The sequence below is a fragment of the Sphaerodactylus townsendi genome, linkage group LG01 (genome assembly GCF_021028975.2).
Source record: "Sphaerodactylus townsendi isolate TG3544 linkage group LG01, MPM_Stown_v2.3, whole genome shotgun sequence".
Taxonomy (NCBI): Eukaryota; Metazoa; Chordata; class Lepidosauria; order Squamata; family Sphaerodactylidae; genus Sphaerodactylus; species Sphaerodactylus townsendi.
In genome coordinates, this window is record NC_059425.1 from 191,885,432 (window position 1) to 191,904,623 (window position 19,192).

The following is a 19,192-nucleotide window of genomic DNA, read 5'->3' on the forward strand; positions in this document are numbered from 1 at the left end:
TACTTCTGGGAGATACCTCCAAATTCCCAAGCAACAGGGGCTATGCTGTTGTGGACGTGGATCTCCTGAAACCACATCTCATATCCTCCTGGAATGTCATCTTCATAGTAACCTGCGCATGATTTTAATCCACCCTTTGTTGCTTCCAAGGCTTAATCACTCTAAATTCCAGACCAGTGGCTAAGTTCTTGGAATACATTTTAAATACCAATATTTAAATGTTTTAAATTGTAAATATATATGCAATTTTATATGCCATTAAAGGTTAAATTGAATTGAATAAGACCAACCAATTCAAACAAAATATTTATTTGTTAGTACTCGGACACCCCAAATCAGCTCTAACCTCTAAGACCACAGATACAACTACACAAGTAAAACCCAGAATTAAAACACCCTGTCCCTCCCACAAAACACACGCACACACACAAAACTGAGAATGGGGCCCAGAGTGATGAGAGGAAAGAGGTAAGTCCAGCCTGATCTGAGCTGGCTGGCACCCAGCAGGCTTGCCAGCTAAGGCAAAGGCCCCAGAGCAGCAGTGGCACAGTGGTTAAGAGCAGGTGCATTCTAATCTGAAGGAACCAGGTTTGATTCCCTGCTCTGCCGCTTGAGCTGTGGAGACTTATCTGGGGAATTCAGATTAGCCTGTGTACTCCAACACGCGCCAGCTGGGTGACCTTGGCCTAGTCCAGGGGTCTGCAACCTGCAGCTCCGGAGCCACATGTGGCTCTTTTGGCCTTGTACTGTGGCTCCACGTGGCTTGGGTCCTCTCAGCCTCCTTTGGAGAGTTGCCCTAAGGGTTAATGGGAAAGAGTCCCCATTCCTAGAGAGGCACAGCCCGAGAAGGCTATCCCAAGTCACTTCCAGCTTCCCTGTCCCAGCTGCCTGGTTGGCTGATGCCGGTGATGACGGCACGGGGTGGGGGTGGAGCAGCGCTGGTGGATCCTCTTGAACAGGTGAGCAGCGAAGGGTGGGAAACGGGAGGGAGTTGCAGGAGCGCAGATTTTCAGCGCAATCCTAACCTCAGTCCGCCCCCCTTCAATGGGGGGGTCAGGGGTCGACCCTGCTTTTGGTGGCCTCATTTCCCCCTCCCCCAGGTCCTTCTTGGGGGGCGGGCCCACATGGGGGACCCAGCAGTGCCACCTTGGGTTGCAGACCCCCCAGCAGCCTCACTGAGCTCCAGGGGCTTTCCTGGCGGATGGCAGCCTGGCTGAGTCCTGGTGAGAAATATGATATCAGGTTTTAAAGGCATTATTACCTGCAGCCCTGCAAGGTTGCACTCATCGGGGCTGTTTGATGGGGAGGCGGGGGTGGGTGGGAATTGTTTTCTTCTGCATTGCCAAGGAGGGCAGGAGCGCTTGGGGGAAAGCCTTGCATGTGGATCTTGGAAGGTTTACTTCAGAGTAAGCCAGTGGAGGGTAAGCTTGTAGATTGTGGAAGGGAGGAAGGCCGGGATCATCCTCAGCCATGGTTGTCGTGGGTTGCCAACTCCCGGCGGGCAAATCCCAGGACATTTGGGGGTAGATTCTGAGAAGTTGTGGCTTTGGGGACCAGGGCGGGGGCCATGCTCAGTCAGGAATATGGCTGTCGAGTCCACCCTCCATGGCAGACATTTTCTCAGGGGTGGGGGGGAGAAGTTCAGCCCCCACCCTGGAAGTTGACAACCCCTTTAAAGGCACCAATTTTGATCCACCATCCAAGTGGAATTTGAGGAGGTTCTTTTGGGGGGGCAAAATCAGTGTCTTTCATCACAAGAAAAGAGAATTGTATGAAACAGGGGTTCTATTGCTGGTCATTTGAATCATGTACAAAACAACAGGCTTTTTACCCCCCCCCCCTTTTTTTTGCTTTGATGGGTAAAATGGGCCCCAAAGAAGGGAACTTCTCCCTGCATGAGAATATATACAGTGTTATCTTCATTTTAGATGTCAAAAAGTATTTGCAGCTCCAAGGGTTTTCTTTTCCGTGGAAAATGTGTCCAAATGGCTCTTTGGGTGTTAAAGGTTGCCGACCCCTGGGCTAGTCACAGTTCTTCTGAGCTCTCTCAGCCCCACCTACCTCACAGGGTGTTTGTTGTGAGGGGGGAGGGAAAAGGAGATTGTAAGCCCCTTTGAGTCTCCTACAGGAGAGAAAGGGGGGATATAAATCCAAACTCTTCTTCTTAAGAAGGGTTACTGGCTGAGTGAGAAGGGGTCTAAGTGTTGTAGTCCTGTCAGCCCCTCTGTACATGAGGAATAGCACCCTCTGGACTACATGTCCCAGAGCCCTTTGCTTTTCATAGCATGCTGCTCAATTATATAGTAAGATTCTGGACTGTTTGGATTCCATTCCCTAGACAGGAAAAACAAGGAAACACGCATGGGCAGGTACCACTGGAGGTCTATCTTGAGGATCTCTGGTGTAAGTCTCCAAGCAACTGCAGCAATTATCATGAACACTATTCAAAAGGAGGATCTCTCCCAAGTATATTGAAAAGAAAAGGAATCCATTCTTTCACTTAATCCAGGCAATAATTTAATTATACAAATCTACATGAGCACGGCACAAAACAAGAACAGATGGTCAACCACTGATGTTCTGAGCCTGGGGGGGACGAGAGGCAGCCTGCAGGGAGGCGAAAGGGGGGCTCGGACAGGCGCCATGGCAGCAGGCCGGCCCAGGAGCTGGCCTGCCACTGCTGTGCCCACCTGAACCGCCCCTGAGCCTTGCCCCTGGGTGCAGGGGGGCAGGGGTGGGGTGCCTGGAGCAGGTGTTGCCCCTGGGTGCCATTCCCCCCCAGATACGCCTCTGATGTTCTCCCTGTTGTGATAACAATTCCAGATTTATGTCTGCCTGTGATCGGTACAGGGCTTGTGTTTTTTCCTCAGTCCTGCATCACGGTCACTAAAATTCAGCATGAAAAACGCCAAAGGTATCCGAAACACTTCTGCCAACTGCTCCCCCCCCCCCCCACGCAACAGCAGCAGTCATGGGGGTGGGGTGGGGGTGTTCAGGTGGGGTGGGGGGGTTCACAGAATAGAATAATACATTAGAATGGATAGACATCAGTAAAAAATACTTTTTGCAAAGGTTGCAGTCCTGTGCACACTTACTCTGAAGTCCCACTGAATTCTGTGAGACTAATTCTACATATATATCAATACAATCAGGCTGGCTGTCGCCCCTACTGAGCCTGTCATCTCACAATGCAGCGTCACGTGAAGCCGGGTTCGGGTGCTCAACTGGCATCTCTCTGCTCTCCTCCTGCAAGTGAAAACAGTTAATATGTAGAACGCATTTGAAGAAAATAACGTTGCTGCCCAACAACAATAGCAAAAAGCAGGAGATTCTTGACTTTATGGCCATGGAATCCACTTGTGGAGGAGGGGGCATTATATTATTCCGATCCCATTGCTCTGCCACGAAGGTGGGGAGCCTGCCTGCCTGGGGCTGGGGGTTCAGTCCTGCCATCTGCTTCCAAACCGCTTGCAGAAAGCCACCATCAGGGCCGCCATGACAGACAGCCTACTGCAACCTCACCCAGCAACTCAGGAGCCAATGAGCTGAGCGCAAATTAACCTAGCCACTCAAGGGCCAATGGGAGAAGTGCTCTGAGACACCTAATGGCAGCAGAGTGTTGGGGTGAAGTAGTGGCAGTTGGGTTTTGGGTGGGGAGTTGTTGGTACTTTGCAAATGTCTGCCACAATTCAGTTACTAAGGGGTTAACTGTCTGAATGTAAACCAGTTACTGAGGTCACTGTTTTATGACCTAGTCCAATGGTGGCGAACCTATGGCACGTGTGCCAGTGGGTGTACTCAGAGCCCTCTCTGTGGGCACATACACCATTGCCTCAGTTTGGGCACTCAGCACTGACGTGGCACCAGGGGGCGGTGGGGGGGCGCGTGACGCACTGGGTGTGTGCCCCTGTGGGGTGTGGCAAGGGCATTCTGGGGCAAGGGCAGGGCAGGGGCGCAGGGCACACGTGTGCGCCCTGCCACTCAGTCTCTAAAAGGTTCGCCATCACTGAAGTCTATTGATTAGCTATTGGTCAGCCTGACCACCGGCAGATGTGAAGTTATAAAGTTACCTATTTTCTTTGTTTGACTAGAAGAGAGAGCTATGAGGCTAACAAGATGTAGTCTAGATTGTAACAACTGTAATTGTGTAACAGAGCAGTATAGCATTTTGTTGTTTTTATCCCATGTAACCCTTCCTTAAGCTAGTGACCAGTCATTTGTCTGGAGATTTTTATTATTTCCAACAGGTGTTGCTTGGTGCTGTAGATTAACTGTAGTCTTTAACAAGGCAGAGAACCAGAGGCACAGCTCCAAGGGGACGGGGAGGGGGGGGGCAACACACGGGGTGCACGCATGGGGTGCACGTTCCAGGGCGGGGGCAGAGGACGCACTGGTGCACCGGACCCTTTCCCCCCTCGCTACGCCTCTGCACAGAACCAGTGTGGTTCAAATGTCAGACTAGGACCTGGGATGCTCAGGTTCAAACCCCCACTTGACCCAGCCACACACAGTCAGGCCTAACTGGCTAGTATTTGGATGGGAGACAGCCCCCCCCACACAAGGAATACCAGGTTTGCTATGCAGAGGCAGGCAATGGCAAACCACCCCCTCATGTCTCTTGCCTTGAAAACCCCACCAGGGGTCATCATAAGTCAGCTGCTGCTTGTCAGTAAAAATAAAAAAAGGCGAAAAGGTCATGTGGGTTAGGAGGGGAGCCTCATCCCTCGACCCTTGGATGGGCGCAGGGAAAAGGCATTGCTGCCGCAGCAATGGGTGGCAAGAGAGAGCCTGAAGAAAATGTCATGTCCTGCAGAGTTCTTAAAAGGTTCTCAAAATATAGAACTGAGGATCATGGGAAGCCTATCATCTGGTTACCTTTTTCAGATAATGTAGAAATCTACAAGCCTGGGGGTAATCCAAGAAGTCCGTGGGCTGGTACCCTTAAAAGACAGGAAGCAGGATTAGAAAACACACCTATACACCAAGATAGGTGTTTATCTTTGTCGCAGCTACTTTCTTTAGTTCTCTGTATGGCTCTAATAATTGGTTGCATAGGTGTCAAACTTCCGGCCCTCCAGATGTTATGGACTACAGTTCCCATCATCCCCTGCCAGCATGATGCCCCTCTTGTTGCCCTGCACATTGGCTATATATTTGACCATCTGCCAAACCCCCTCCCTCCCAGGGTTTGACCACTGGAATCTGATACCAGACGTCTCTTATTATTAATCACTTACTGACAGTTACTGCTGCTATAGTTTTATAGTTTTAAGGTTTTGTATTATTTTAACTGGGGCTATTCGATTGGTTTTATTGTGTTTTTTTTTTTGTTGTACACCGCCCTGAGCCCTCCGGGGGTAGGGCCGTTTATCAAATCGAATAAATAAATAAAATAAATAAAATAACATCTGAAGGGCTAAGGCAATGCATTTACAAAGGTTTGGGCCTCATCTTGAGAACATCCAGGAGCTGGACCAAGCTGGGCAGTAGGATATGACTTCCCCATAGACCTCAGACAGACTTAACCAAGCTGCAGAAACACGTCTCCTGTCATAGCAACCTCTTGACTTACATGTGTGTTGCAGTAGCTGGGATGGGCAGATGGTGGGAATCAGATGGGAATCCTCCCATTTGTGAGCCAAGACCTGGTGGTATTACTGAAGGCCAGGTGGGAAAGCCAAGCTGAGGAGGCATCGCTGGTAGCCCTGTGGGTGTATAGTGATGATGGTGGACAGCTGACGGTCGCATTTTCTCCATTCGTACCACAATAGGGGCAGGAAGCTACAGACAGGTGAGAGAAAAGATTGTGATGGAATTTTATTCTAGCCAACAGGGCTGTAGATGTCCAGGCTGCACTTTCTAATCTAGACAAACTTCTCTCCCTTTCTCTTAGTTTCTGTCCCAGAAGTAACTGAAATAAACCATTGATCGAGGACAAGAAAGTGACCATCATCGACATAGCAGTCCCCGGTGACAGCAGGGTCATTGAAAAAGAATAGGAGAAGGTCACTAGATACCACGATTTGAAAATCGAGCTTCAGCATCTATGGCACAAACCAGCTGAGGTCGTCCCAGTGGTAATCGGCACGCTGGGCGCCATCCCAAAAACACGAGGGCAGCACTTGAAACATCTTCGAATTGACAAAATTAACATCTGTCAAATTCAGATGGCAGCCCTGCTGGGATCCACATGAATACAACCGTGATACATGACAACTTCCTAGGAATGGCGCCCAGCGTGCTGATTACCACTGGGACGACCTCAGATGGTTTGTGCATAGGCTCTGGGTGGTGTACAATAGATAAAACACAATAAAATCAGTAATAATTAACAATTAAAACAACTCAGTTAAGTAACCTCAACAATAGGGAGGCCAACAGTAATGGCAGCCTGGAAAAATCCACTCCCCCACCGCTCAGGAGAGGACAGGGCACAGTGCATCAGCGGCCAAGGCAGTTGTGACTTGACGGCACAAACATATATGGCGGCACAAACTCCATGCATCTCAGGAAGTGAATTCTGACTCTCATAAGCTCAAACCGAAATAAATTTTGTTAGTCTTTGTAAGGTGCTACTAGATTTCTGTGGCCCCAATCCAAGTACCCCACAACCTCTGTCTTGTTTCAAACCTCAGACTCTATTATCAGAGAGATTTTAAAATATAGATCATTAGTCTTTTATCTATCAGGTGTTTCTACTCAAGTCCATGGAAAATAATTTTTACCAGCTGTCCGTGGTGAAGCAGAGGAGCCGTGGGCCCGTTAGCTGGTGAATACGCTGGCGGCGGCGGCGGCGGCAGAGATTTCAGCATCATGTTCTGCATAATGATCTGGTGCATCTGAGCATTTTGCATCAGCATCATTTCCACCATATCTAGGAAAGCATGGAGGACAGTGTTGTGGACTGGTTCACACAGCTTTTGTGACAATGATCGCAGCTTCAGCTGGAAAATTAGCTATTCACGATGTAGTATCCACGATGCAGCATGCAAATTCCTCTCTGTACCCTGATGCCCCCAAAACATAGGCTGTTATCCTCATCTAGCTCATCTGAAGAGGAAAATCACCACGGACCCTCTTCTCATGGTGCCTCAGGTGGACCAACATGAAAGTCCAAAATGGGGTCCAAGAATCTAAGACCCAGCTGTGCACTGTGCATAGTGTCATGATCTGTCCAGTTCCGGTTCGGTGCTGCCATGCTGTCCAGCCGGGAAGTGGAATCCTCTTCCCTCCCATCTGCTGCTGCTGCTTTAGGGCGATTCCGCACATGAGTAAAATAGGTTCGACCCAGTTTCCCTGAGAAGGGTACTAACCTAGGTCGAAGCCATTGTTGTTCCCCACTGCAACCAGCTTGATCTCAGCTCGGAGGGCAGAATCATCCTGTGCCTCTTTGCTGCTCCGTTCCAATTGGCTACTGTTCTACGGCCATGTTCCGTCTATCCCCACACACGTTATTTAAAAAACTGCCAGCTACAGGAATGGAGGGACGAAGGTGGCGTTTTTTGATTGGCCAGCTGTACGCATGCCCAAAACACTCAGCTGTGATTGGCTGAATGGGGGACTCCTGGCACCAGAGATTCCGCCCTTTACTGGAATTGAGCTGAGTTCGAGCCTGGTTCCCTGAAAAAGTAGTAGTTCCCAACTAGAGTCAGAAATTTGACCGTTACACGGGGCGAAGCTGGTACAAAACCACGTCGATCCCAATGGTTGTGCGGAGCATTTGGTCGAATGCAGCTCGAACTTAGGTCGATAACCCAAGTACGGAATTGACCTATGTTCCCTTTCCCAGGCAAAGTCTAATCTGCTTGTTAGTCACTGACAAGCTGTTGCCCTCCACAGCCCTGGGGAGTGTGGATTGTTTCGACCTAACTGGAGGGCCATGCCGTCTCTGGACTGTGGGACTGGAGGAGGTCCAACCCATCTTGGGAACTGGTGTTCAGGGGTAGCGTTGTGTGACGTGGTGGGGTATAATGGAAGGTGTTTTGGCACTTAACCTTTAGCTCTGGGAATAGAAATCTAAATGCTTTTCCCGGATGTTGTTTCATAATGAAGAAATCCTTGGAATACAGAGTCTCATTATTGAACAGTCCAGGGACATATATGACACACACCCTGTTTCTCCGAAAATAAGACATCCCCTGAGAATAAGACGTAGTAGAGGTTTTGCTGAAGTGCTAAATATAAGGCATCCCCCGAAAGTAAGACGTAGCAAAGTTTTTGTTTGGAAGCATGCCCATGGAACAGAACACCAGAGCATGCACCTGTGGAACGGAAAAATAAGACATCCCCTTAAAATAAGACATAGCGCATCTTTGGGAGCAAAAATTAATATAAGACACTGTCTTATTTTCGGAGAAACACGGTAGGGTGTGAGTGGATGTGGAGGGGACCCCATGTCTTTCTTTCCCACAGGCCTTAGGTGTTCTTAGCACACTGACATTTCCCTGCTCAGAACACCTGATACTTTTGCACGATAGAAGAGACACTTTTATATGATAATGACCTGAAAATGTATTTGGTAAAATGAATGAGATTGATTAATTACCTTAATTAAATTCAATAGATTGGGTTTGCTGCTACAGTCCAGTCCCCTGTGCTCAGAACAGTAGCTGCTGGCTGCTGCAGGATAGATATTTGCAACCCCGGGGGGGGGGGGGGGTTGGGGTTGGGGTTGGGCAGCTACCCCGCTTACTCTTCTGCTGCAGTTCAGACCTGAGTTGGGCTCCCCGGGCACTTCTAAACGGCACTCCCACCAAGAACCCACAGTTGCAATATGGCTGAGAATTCCCGTGGCAGATTCACATGAATGTAAAGTTTAGGGTGTTGTCGGTTTTTTGGGTTGTATGACTGTGTTCCAGTAGTATTTTCTCCTGATGTTTCGCCTGCATCTGTGGCTGGCATCTTCAGAGGATCCTCTGAAGATGCCAGCCTACAGATGCAGGCGAAACGTTAAGAGAAAATGTTACTGGAACACGGTCATACAAACCAAAAACCCCGCAACACCTAGTGATTCCAGCCGTGAAAGCCTTCAACAATACAATGCAGAGATTGAGCATAGCTAATTCAAACAGGCCTGTATTGATGCTGTCTTGTGCCTGAGGGACCAATGAGAAGAAGTGGGAAAGGGGTCACATTGGAAAAGCATTTCACGCCGCAGTGTTTACAGTTTCTTTATTCAAAAGTAAGTCCTGTTAAGTTAGTGAACTTCACTTCCAGGCAGCCTCCTCCTCAGAGCATGCCTGCTTACCTTCCTTGATGCTCCCAGAGCGGGGGGCTGGCGGGAAAGCTTGTGGGGAAGGGATCTGCGTAATTAGCGGTGGGTGCTGAGGGATCTGCTGAATAATGGTTGCTGGCTGCTGGGGCAACTTGAAAAAAGAAAGCAAGAAAAGGAAAAACACAGAACGACAAGAGACATCCCAGGCTGGGGTTTGTGAACACGATCCTGTCCATGTTCAATGCACAAATCAGTTTATATTTTTAAACTAGAACACCCACTTAAGACCCAGTACAGAGATTGGACTCATCAAGGTTTTGGTTTGTTTTGGGGATTGTCTGGTATTCAAGCAAAACTCTACAGTTTTTAAATACTAAAACTATTTCAACTGTTGCCAGCATGCACCGGAAGTGACATCATCACATCACTCCCACACTAAGTCCCCTCTGCCCCCTCCCAGCACATGCTTAGGGCCTCAAGGAACGAAGGCCCCATGGAATTTAATTTTCCAGTGCCAGATTTACCATGGACGAGGGCACAATGTTGCAGCTGAACCAGGGCACATAAAAAGGGGGCCCCCACAATAAATGAAAAAAAATTGATGTTAATATAATTGTAGTATTGAAAAGGGTTATTAATATAATATTCTAATGTTAGGAATGCATGAGAAAACTTTTTTGTATATGTAATCTGTGTATTTACATTTGTATATGTAAATTTGCATATGTAAATAAAGTTAGAAATAAGCAACAGTGAACGTTATTTTGCATCTCTGATTTGTGTAAGTTAAAATGCTGTGTATCTTCAAGAAAGAAAGCAGTGGAATGACAGGTGTTTTATTTCATACAAATAATGAAATAATGAAATATAATGAAATATAATGAAACAGTATATATTTCTTAAAATATATACATTAGAATATATTTCTTGAATATATTTTCTATGGCGATTATATATATATATCTATATGGCGAGTATATATATATATAGGGTATGATAGTATATATATATAGGCGATATATATATATATATATATATATATATATATATATATATATATATATATATAAAAAACAATTCATTATTTCATGACCTCTATGCTCTAATGAACCCACGTGCAAAGGTTCCCTTACCATTAAGGGAACCTTTACCATTGCCCTCTGCCCTACTAAAGGGTAGTTATTAGCTGAATCTTAGGTGCCCATTCTGCACACGCTAGAAATCAATGCAAATTTCAAAGCTGCTTTCTCAGGGCTCTTTTGAAGTTTCTGCGCTGAAATGGCAAAAAACAGTTGTGAAAGCAGCTTGAAAGTGCATTATTCTGCGTGTGCGGAATGAGCCGTAGATAAATCTGCAAGGCTATGCAGCTGCAAATCTAATGTGGTCACCAACTCTTGCACTGCACCAGATTTGATAAAATCAGATCTAAATATACCACTCTATATTCTTTTTTTCAATCTGGGCTGCCTGAGCTGACTAGGTTATCTCTACTGTTGAATAACCCGGACCCTGGTTTTTGTGAAGAGGTCGCTAATTTTGTTATGGAGATAGCTGAGAGCTCCCAGTAGCACGTATTTGATATGGTCCTTGCGGGGCCTTCTGCTTTTATTACCTATTTATGTATCTGCTTCTGATTATGCCATTAAAAGCTTATGTATATAAATTCATTATTTCATTCTGAATTACACATACAGTATATGAGGGTTCCGTAGTCTTTTCAGTGCTTAGGTCCTCTAAAGATCTTAATCTGGCCCTGCCCCCAACAGTTGTGGCAGGAGGGGCTTGGCAACCCTATTGAAGTGCCGTATCATGTAAAATTGACCGTACTGTTTGCTGGATAATCCTTGGTGGGGGAGGCGGCGGCGGCGGCGGCGGTGGCAGCAGATGAGCGGGTGGAGGCGCTTGGTAGACATATTCTGGTTCTCGTCTGTAGTGCTTTCTCTGCATTCTTGGTGAGCCACGTGGTTGTGAGAATTCTTCCAAAAGGTTTTGTTCCTGTGGTATCAAAATGTATTCATAGTCCACAGACTCCGTACAATTGGAATACACAAATAGCAGATAGACAGCAATATTATAATGGCGTGGAATTAAAACATTGATAAAACTGTACTATTAACGTACGATACAAAATTATAACTTTGTTGTCTTAGCTGATCTGATTCTTGAGGCTTGAGATAAAAACTTTGCAACATCTAAAGTTAATTTAAAAATTCTGTCCTCGAGTAGAAATTTAACCTTTGACAATTCAGAACTGAAAGATCTATCATTTAACCATGGAAATAACAAATTCTTATGAGGTAAATAATACCAAGGACAATCTAATAGGATATGTGCAGTTGATTCAATCATGTTGTTATTACATGGACATAGTCTATATTCATAAGAAATACCCTTCAAATGGCCAAGCAACACTTCTGATTCAAACACATTTAAACTTGCTCTGGAGAATAAGTTCTTATAATGAGCTATAGTTTGGTTGTTCAGACAATTAACTGCTTTTAATGACGGGAAATAGTCCAAGCCAAAAACTAATGGAGAACAAATAGTTACTGCACAATGTATCGTCCAAGGCTTTCACGGCCGGATTCAACTGGTTTCCAGGCAGTGTGGCTGTGGTCTGATGCAGGGACATAGGTATAGATTTTTATGGGGGGGTTGGGGGGCCACGCTTATAAAAGCAGCTCTCCAAGGCTGGGGATGGCAGACTCCCCTCTCCCGCCCCCACCAACTAGGCTCCCCTTCTGCCCTTCCCTCCGGGCAGAGGCGTAGCTAGGGAAAATGGAGCTCAGTGCAAAATCTATTCCCCCCCCCCCCCATGGGCGGCTGCTGTGATGCTGGAATCCACCCCCAAACAGCATCACTTTCAATGATGTTTAAACTAGAGAGCCCAAATTCTCCTTTTAAATCCACCTTAAAGGGAGAATCTGGGGTCCCCAGTTAAAACAACATTGAAAGTGATGCTGTTTGGGGGTGAATTATCCCCCACCCTGAAACAGCATCACTTTCAATGTTTAAACTGGGGATCTCAGATTCTCCCTTTAAATCCATGTCGAAGGGGGTGGATTTAAAAGGAGAATCTGGGGAAATTTGGGGGGTGCCTGCTGTCAAGGGTGCAATTGTTAAGCTAGCAGCACCAAACTTTCAGGGCATCTTTAGAAGACTCTCCTAATGATACCACCCAGGTTTGGTGAAGTTTAATTCAGAGGGTCCAAAATTATGGATCCTCAAAAGTGTAGACCCCATCTTCTATTAGCTCCCATTGGAAACAATGGGGGATGGGGACACCCCCTTTGGGAGTCCATAGTTTGGATCCTCTAGACCAAACTTCACAAAACCAGGGTGATATCAGTAAGAGATTCTCCTGATGATTCCTCCCAGGTTTGGTGAAGTTTGGTTCACGGGGCCCAAAGTTATGGACCATCAAAGTGTAGCCCCCATCTTCTATTATCTCCCATTGGAAACAATGGGGGATGGAGCACCCCCTTTGGGAGTCCATAATTTTGGATCCCCTGAACCAAACCTCACCAAACCTTGGTGATATCATCAGGAGAGTCTCCCAAAAAATCCCTGAAATGTTGGTGCTGCTAGCCTAAAAACTGCACCCCCTGCAGGCCAAAGACAAAAAACCACTAAAAATACAAAAAAAGGGTGGGGGGGTGGAGCATGTCCTTGATCTGGTGGATCTTGTTCCTAACGTTTCACCTGCATCTGTGGCTGGCATCTTCAGAGGTGTATCATCTTCAGAGGTGTATTCCCCTTGTGTGTAAAAGGCTTCTTTCTGTAACACATCTCTGAAGATGCCAGCCACAGATGCAGGCAAAACGTTAGGAACAAGATCTGCCAGACCACAGCCACACAGCCCGGAAAACCCACCACAACCACTTATTTCACAGGTTCTTAGTGTTGCAAAAGTAATGTTTTTGAATCTTTGGTCAATTGATTTAAGAGTCATCTCATAACCTAATCACAATAAGTTCAGTGAAAGCCTGAACATAGTGACTTTCTTTTCAATCAGTTTCCACCAATTGCTACAGGATTCAAAAGACAGATAATGCAATAAACCGATAATGTTCGGAAAAACAAAGACTTAACCATAATTTTATAGCAGATAACCAAGCTTTTGAAGATAATGAATATTCTCCAGCTGCCAAAAAGAGCACTGCATTGGACACACGACTCAGGACCTGGGAAACAGCTCTTAGAAAACATGCTTGTAAACTATCGAATCCTGTGGTATCAAATATATTATTATTCTGTTCAGGTGGACACATTTCCGGAAGGAAAACCCTGTGAAAAGAAAATGGAAATTTCCAGCATATTCCCAGTAAAAGTAGGGCTGCCAACTTCCAGGTGGCGCCTGGATGGAATTCTCCTGGAACTACAGCTGATCTCCAGAACGTAGACCTCTCCTGGACAAAATGGCGGCTTCACAGTACTGACTCTATGGCATCATGTCCCTGCTGACCTCTGCCTCTTCCCAGACTATGTCCTCACCCCCCAGGTTCCCTCCCCTAAAATCCAGAAATTTCCCACGCCAGGGTTGGCAACCCTAAGTAAAGATTCTAGAGAGCACTTTGATGCAGCCAAAAGCATTACTGGGGGTGGGTGGGGGGTGGGGGGTAACCTCAGCAGTTATTGTTGTAAAAACATTTATTTAACGTTTTAGAAAAAAGCCTGCATACTTTTTCTGGTTGACCAAAATGTCAGTGTTGGGTTGCTAAGGTTTGTTAAACAAGGCTGTCTAAGATTCAATTAATTAACAGTAAAAATATTTAAATTGTATAAAAAAAATCAGAAGAGTGACATTTTTATTTTCTTCACCCGCACCCCAGTGTGACTCCTGTCCCACTTTTCTCATGATACAAAGAAGAAAATGAAATAGATATTTTAATACTTGCAGTAATTCACATAATATTTAAGGAGTGTGGCTTAGGCCAAAAGAGATATCAATGCTTTGAACAGCTTGACATTCCCCAGAAGTGCTTCCGGCAACTCCAGTATTGATAGGAAGCCGACAAAGTGTGTTGAAGACCCACCTGGTTGCCACTCAACCCCCAGCTGCGTGTGGGTGCTCTTTCGGTTCAGATTCCAGGCAGGGGCAGGGAAATCTTCCAGAATCACAACTGACCTTCAGAGTACCAAAATCGGTTCCCCTGGGGGAGGCGGCTGCTTTGGGGGATGGGCTTCTCAGGCCTTCTGAGCTCCACCCCCAATTCTATAGACATAAGAACATAAGAACAAGCCAGCTGGATCAGACCAAAGTCCATCTAGTCCAGCTCTCTGCTACTCGCAGTGGCCCACCAGGTGCCTTTGGGAGCTCACGTGTAGGATGTGAACGCAATGGCCTTCTGCGGCTGTTGCTCCCGATCACCTGGTCTGCTAAGGCATTTCTGAACCTGAGGTCGGCAGCTCTCCTTACAACCAATGTCTCAGCTTGGACAAGATCTGTCCATTTTGTTCCAGCTTTGTGACATATACAGACTAAGGGCTAATTTAAGTTCAGACACACTCAGGAATTCTAACAGAACTGCTACTTGGTTGTGTTGTGCATTTGTGTCAGAATTTGTTGTTGTTGCAGAAAATCACTGGGAAGAATTCTGAGGCATACCCTGAGTTGCTGCAGAAGGTCTTTCCTTCGCCTTAGTGCACTCTGTAAGGCATAGTCGTGGGCGCCGTAATTCCCTGAAAAACATCCGGAGACCCTCTGTTAGCAAGAGCTAGGTGGTCCTTTTGAGGGCAGAAAGGCAGGAAATGTATTTTGTAACTTTTTGTGTGTGTGAAATAGGATAAAAATAAATAAAGTTTGACCACGAGATAAAAACTTACTGCAATCTGCTTCACAAGTGGAGAGTAGAGTAGATTAATACCAGATATGTGTAGAGGTTTGTTGTGGCTCAGCAGTTAGTGAATAGTTGGAATTGGGGGGTGCCAATTCACATCCCTACATAGCAGAGAATCTAATATTATCAAGATCACTGAAAGTGATGGCGTAGAAATGCCTGATGGTCAATAAATCAAATGCAACCAAAAGGAAGTCTATAAATACTTGGGCATTTTGCAGCTGGATAACTTCATGCACGAGCAATGAAGGATGTGGTCAGCAGAGAATACACCCAGAGGGTCAGGAAATTTTTAAATCCAAATTAAATGGTGGGAATATAATCAAGGCTATCAACACCTGGGCCACACCTGTCATCAGGTTCACCGCCAGAATCATAAACTGGACACAGGCTGATTTGGATGCATTGGATGGAAAAACTCAGAAGCTCATGACAATGCACCACATCTTACACCCACAAAGTGATGCTGATAGACTAAAATGTGATTAAAATGAGGACTGAAAGCTGGCACAACAAAGCACAGCCAATTTCAGGAGAAGATAAAGGACAAGATGGACATTGAAAAGACCAGGCTGTGGTTAACAACTGGAACTCTGAAAAAGGAAACCAAAACACTGATTTTAGCCACTCAAGAGGAGGCCATCAGGACAAACACCGTCCAGGCCCGAAAAAAAAAAATCCTCCAATGATGCAAAGTGCAGACTGTGCAAGTAGATCATGCACTCAGCTGCTGCAAACAGACTGCCCAGACTGAGTACAAACAGAGGCACAACTCAGTGGCCACGATGATCCACTGGAATTTATGCAAGAATTTCAACATTAGGACAGATAAACTGGTAGGAGCATTGCCCAGAGAAAGTCACGGAAAATGAGAAGGTCAAGATCTTGTGGGACTTTTGAATCCAAATCAACAAAGTGTTGGCACATCATACACCAGACATCACAGTGATCGAGGACAAGAAAGTGACCATCATTGACATAGCAGCCCCTGGTGACAGCAGGGTCAATGAAAAAGAACATGACAAGGTCACAATACCACAATTTGAAAGTAGAGATACAGCGATTATGGCACAAACCAGCAGAGGTCGTCCCAGTGGTAATCGGCACCCTGGGCACCATTCTGAAAACACCAGAACAGCACTTGAAATATTTTCAAATCAACAAAATAAACACTGGTCAGATCCCTGCTGGGATCCGCACGAATCCTACGCTGATACATTACAATGTCCCAGGCCTCTGGGTGAGGCTCCAAATATTATGAAAGGCCAACAACCAGCTAAAGATCTGGCAGCTGTGATATTAAACAAAATTAATAGCCCTTCAGGGGTAGGGCGGTATACATAATAATAATAATAATAATAATAATAATAATAATAATAATAATAATAATAAGAAGAAGAAGAAGAAGAAGAAGAAGAAGAAGAAGAAGAGGAGGAGGAGGAGGAGGAGAATTTCGGTTTCTTACTTGTTTCAGGAACAGGAGATTCGCAGTCCTCCATAGCTTCCTGTTCATTTTCTAGTTTCTGTGGATTAAAGCATTGTGAAGAATAAATAATAGGAGCTCAGGAACCCCAGATCTGGCTGTCCACAAGCAAATAAAGGCTACCTTGATTTCTTTTTTGTTGTAAATGAAATGAGATGTACTTCTATGCCTTCAGAATGAAATATAAGATGTGAATATATAACAGATGTGCAGCTTGTAAGTAGATGGAGTTAAGCGGCAATATAGATTTGTTTTTCAGTATTTGGTATTATTCTATAAAGTTGTATTATAATAGTATTATGATAGTTTAGGATATTAATGGATTAGGAAATTGTAAAGTGATAAAATTATATAATTACTCCCCGGGGATAAGAATCAAGAGATGATAAAGTCAATTGCTGGGGTGGAAGTACTAACTATAATGATAGGTAGAAAAAACAGAAGGTGTGGAACTAGTCCACACCAAACAGAACGTGTTTGATATGCAGATATATACTTTGATATTTTGTTGTTGGGATTTTGAGATTTGGATTTATGTAAACCACTGATGTATTTTTAATTTCATTAAAATGTTATTTTAAAAACCAAGCAAATAAAGAGAATGCAGCATGCAAGGAGCAGCTCATAATCAAACCAGGGATGCTGAGATCAGTGTAACCTATATGTTCTATAGGTGAGTACACTGTGCTCAAAGGCACGATCACCCATCCAAACACTGATCTAGAAATAAATCACACACCATTCATGCATTTCCAGAAGTCAATCACTTGGAAGTCAAACTAGCCTGGACATAACGTCTTAGGTCAGTTGTGGGTCTTCAGCTCCGTTCACAGTCTTGTATATATTGAGGAAATTCACTTTCAAAAGTGCATGTTCACTCAGCGTTGCAAGGAGGGAGGGAGGAATGTCCAGTTTCCAGGAAACATGTGGAGCTAGAGGAAGGGGGTGAAAAGTGGGACCTGGAAATCCACCAGAGTTACATCTCCAGATGACTTGCTCACCTATGCATTTCTCAATCCCGTTTGAACAGGGTCATGTGGACAATTATTAACTCTGCTTACTTGACCCTGTTCAAAGGAGAGCCTTAATGCCCACTAGGTTTAATGTTATGCCTTCTGCTTTTTTATTAGGCAGATTCAAAAATATAGAAAAGTCTAACAGATGGTGCCCTTGAAATACTGGACAAGTTGAATCCTTGGCCGATCAATCATTGCATTGTTCTAGATTTTAGGGTATGAGATCTACGTTTGTGAACCTTACCCCCTTATTCCAAACTGATCTCCCTGATTTATTTAGACTGCTCTGTTTGTTAGATAATCCAATCTGTGTGATGGTTGCAGATTTTCTTTGGGAAATAATACAGAGTCATTAGTAATTTTAGATAGATAGATAGATAGATAGATAGATAGATAGATATTCTATGTTGTTTATTTTATGCATTTTATGCTCTTATTATTATACCTATATTCATATATATATTCTTTTTTCTGTTGTTGTTATTATTATGTCAATACAGACTTACTGTGCTGTACTGATCTCCAGATGCAGAGCTTGGTCCAACCTGGAGAAAATAGCTAATTTGCAGCTGGACTGCAATGCATCTTTCCCTGCTGAGGTCCCAGCCCTTCCCATACATCACCCTCCCCAGGCGCTGCCTCCAAATCTGCAGGAATTTCCCAGACGCCCTGCTACTACCATCTGTCATGAGCCCCCCTGGGTACTTGCCAGGACACAGAGGACTCTGAGCCAGAACCTGAGGACACAGTGCAGCCAGAGTTGGCTGCTCCTGGGGAAGACCAGGTAGCAGAGCCAATGCCCATACCTTCCCTGCCTGATGCCATGCAGATGGAGGAGCCTGCAGATCCTCCTAGGGAACCCAGTGATGAGCCAGCTGTGCACCGGAGGCAGAAGCAGAGGCTTCTACTGCAGAAGCACAGAAGGAGTGCTTGTTTGGCAGCAAGGTAGAAGTTTCTGCATCTGATGAGGACTAACTCCTCGCAGAATCCCAGCCCCCTGAACAAGGCTCTCTATATAATCTTGCTGTGAGCTTGCTTCTGCCTGGGTACAACAAGTGTGTTACCTGTTGCTGCTGTGTGTCTGGTTCTTTGTTGATTCCTAGCCTGCTCCTTGGTTCTCCTTGGCCTATTGGACTGTGACCTGACTATGCCTTGCCTACCGCCTGCCTTGACCCATTGGACTGTGACCTGACCACGCTTGTGCTTCCTGCCTGCTTTGCCCTGTGGGGTAAGACCCGGCCACGACCCTGCCTGCTAGCAGCATACCACCCCTTCTGCTGGCTAAATGACACAAGACGAAAACTGGGATCTCCTTCTTCCTCCTTCCAGTGCTCCCTTACTGCACCAACTGAAAGAGCACTGCTCAGGTAAAATATCCTCAATGTACATATGACTGCGATTTAAATGTTGCACCCATGACTCAACTCATGTCAGGCGTATTGTGTATTGTGGCCCTTCCATAATCAAGGTGACTTTGCCAGCCCCATTTCTAATTCCTGGGAGCCCGGAAGGCAAGCTTTTCTTCTATTTGGTACATCTTATCTGAGACTGTTCATCCAATACCACTTTAGCAGAGGTGTGGGGGGGATGACTCCTGGGGAAACACCTGCTTTGGGTGTGCCCCCCCCCCCCCCGCGCC

General features: G+C 45.6%; 1 protein-coding gene across 2 annotated transcripts in view; it reads right to left on the minus strand.

The window, feature by feature from the left end:
* Positions 1-2,499: 2,499 nt before the first annotated feature.
* Positions 2,500-19,192, minus strand: part of LG01H21orf58 (linkage group 01 C21orf58 homolog) — a 231,616-nt gene continuing 214,923 nt past the window's right edge. For both annotated transcript variants that reach the window (XM_048502544.1, XM_048502536.1), the window contains exons 3-10: positions 16,520-16,577; positions 14,823-14,896; positions 11,042-11,209; positions 9,248-9,365; positions 6,726-6,874; positions 5,573-5,781; positions 4,876-4,940; positions 2,500-3,246 (exon numbers count right to left, since the gene is read on the minus strand). In XM_048502544.1, the coding sequence (XP_048358501.1) occupies positions 4,898-4,940; positions 5,573-5,781; positions 6,726-6,874; positions 9,248-9,365; positions 11,042-11,209; positions 14,823-14,896; positions 16,520-16,577 (819 nt within the window). In that variant the 3' untranslated portion in view covers positions 2,500-3,246; positions 4,876-4,897. The remainder of the gene's footprint in view (positions 3,247-4,875; positions 4,941-5,572; positions 5,782-6,725; positions 6,875-9,247; positions 9,366-11,041; positions 11,210-14,822; positions 14,897-16,519; positions 16,578-19,192) is intronic.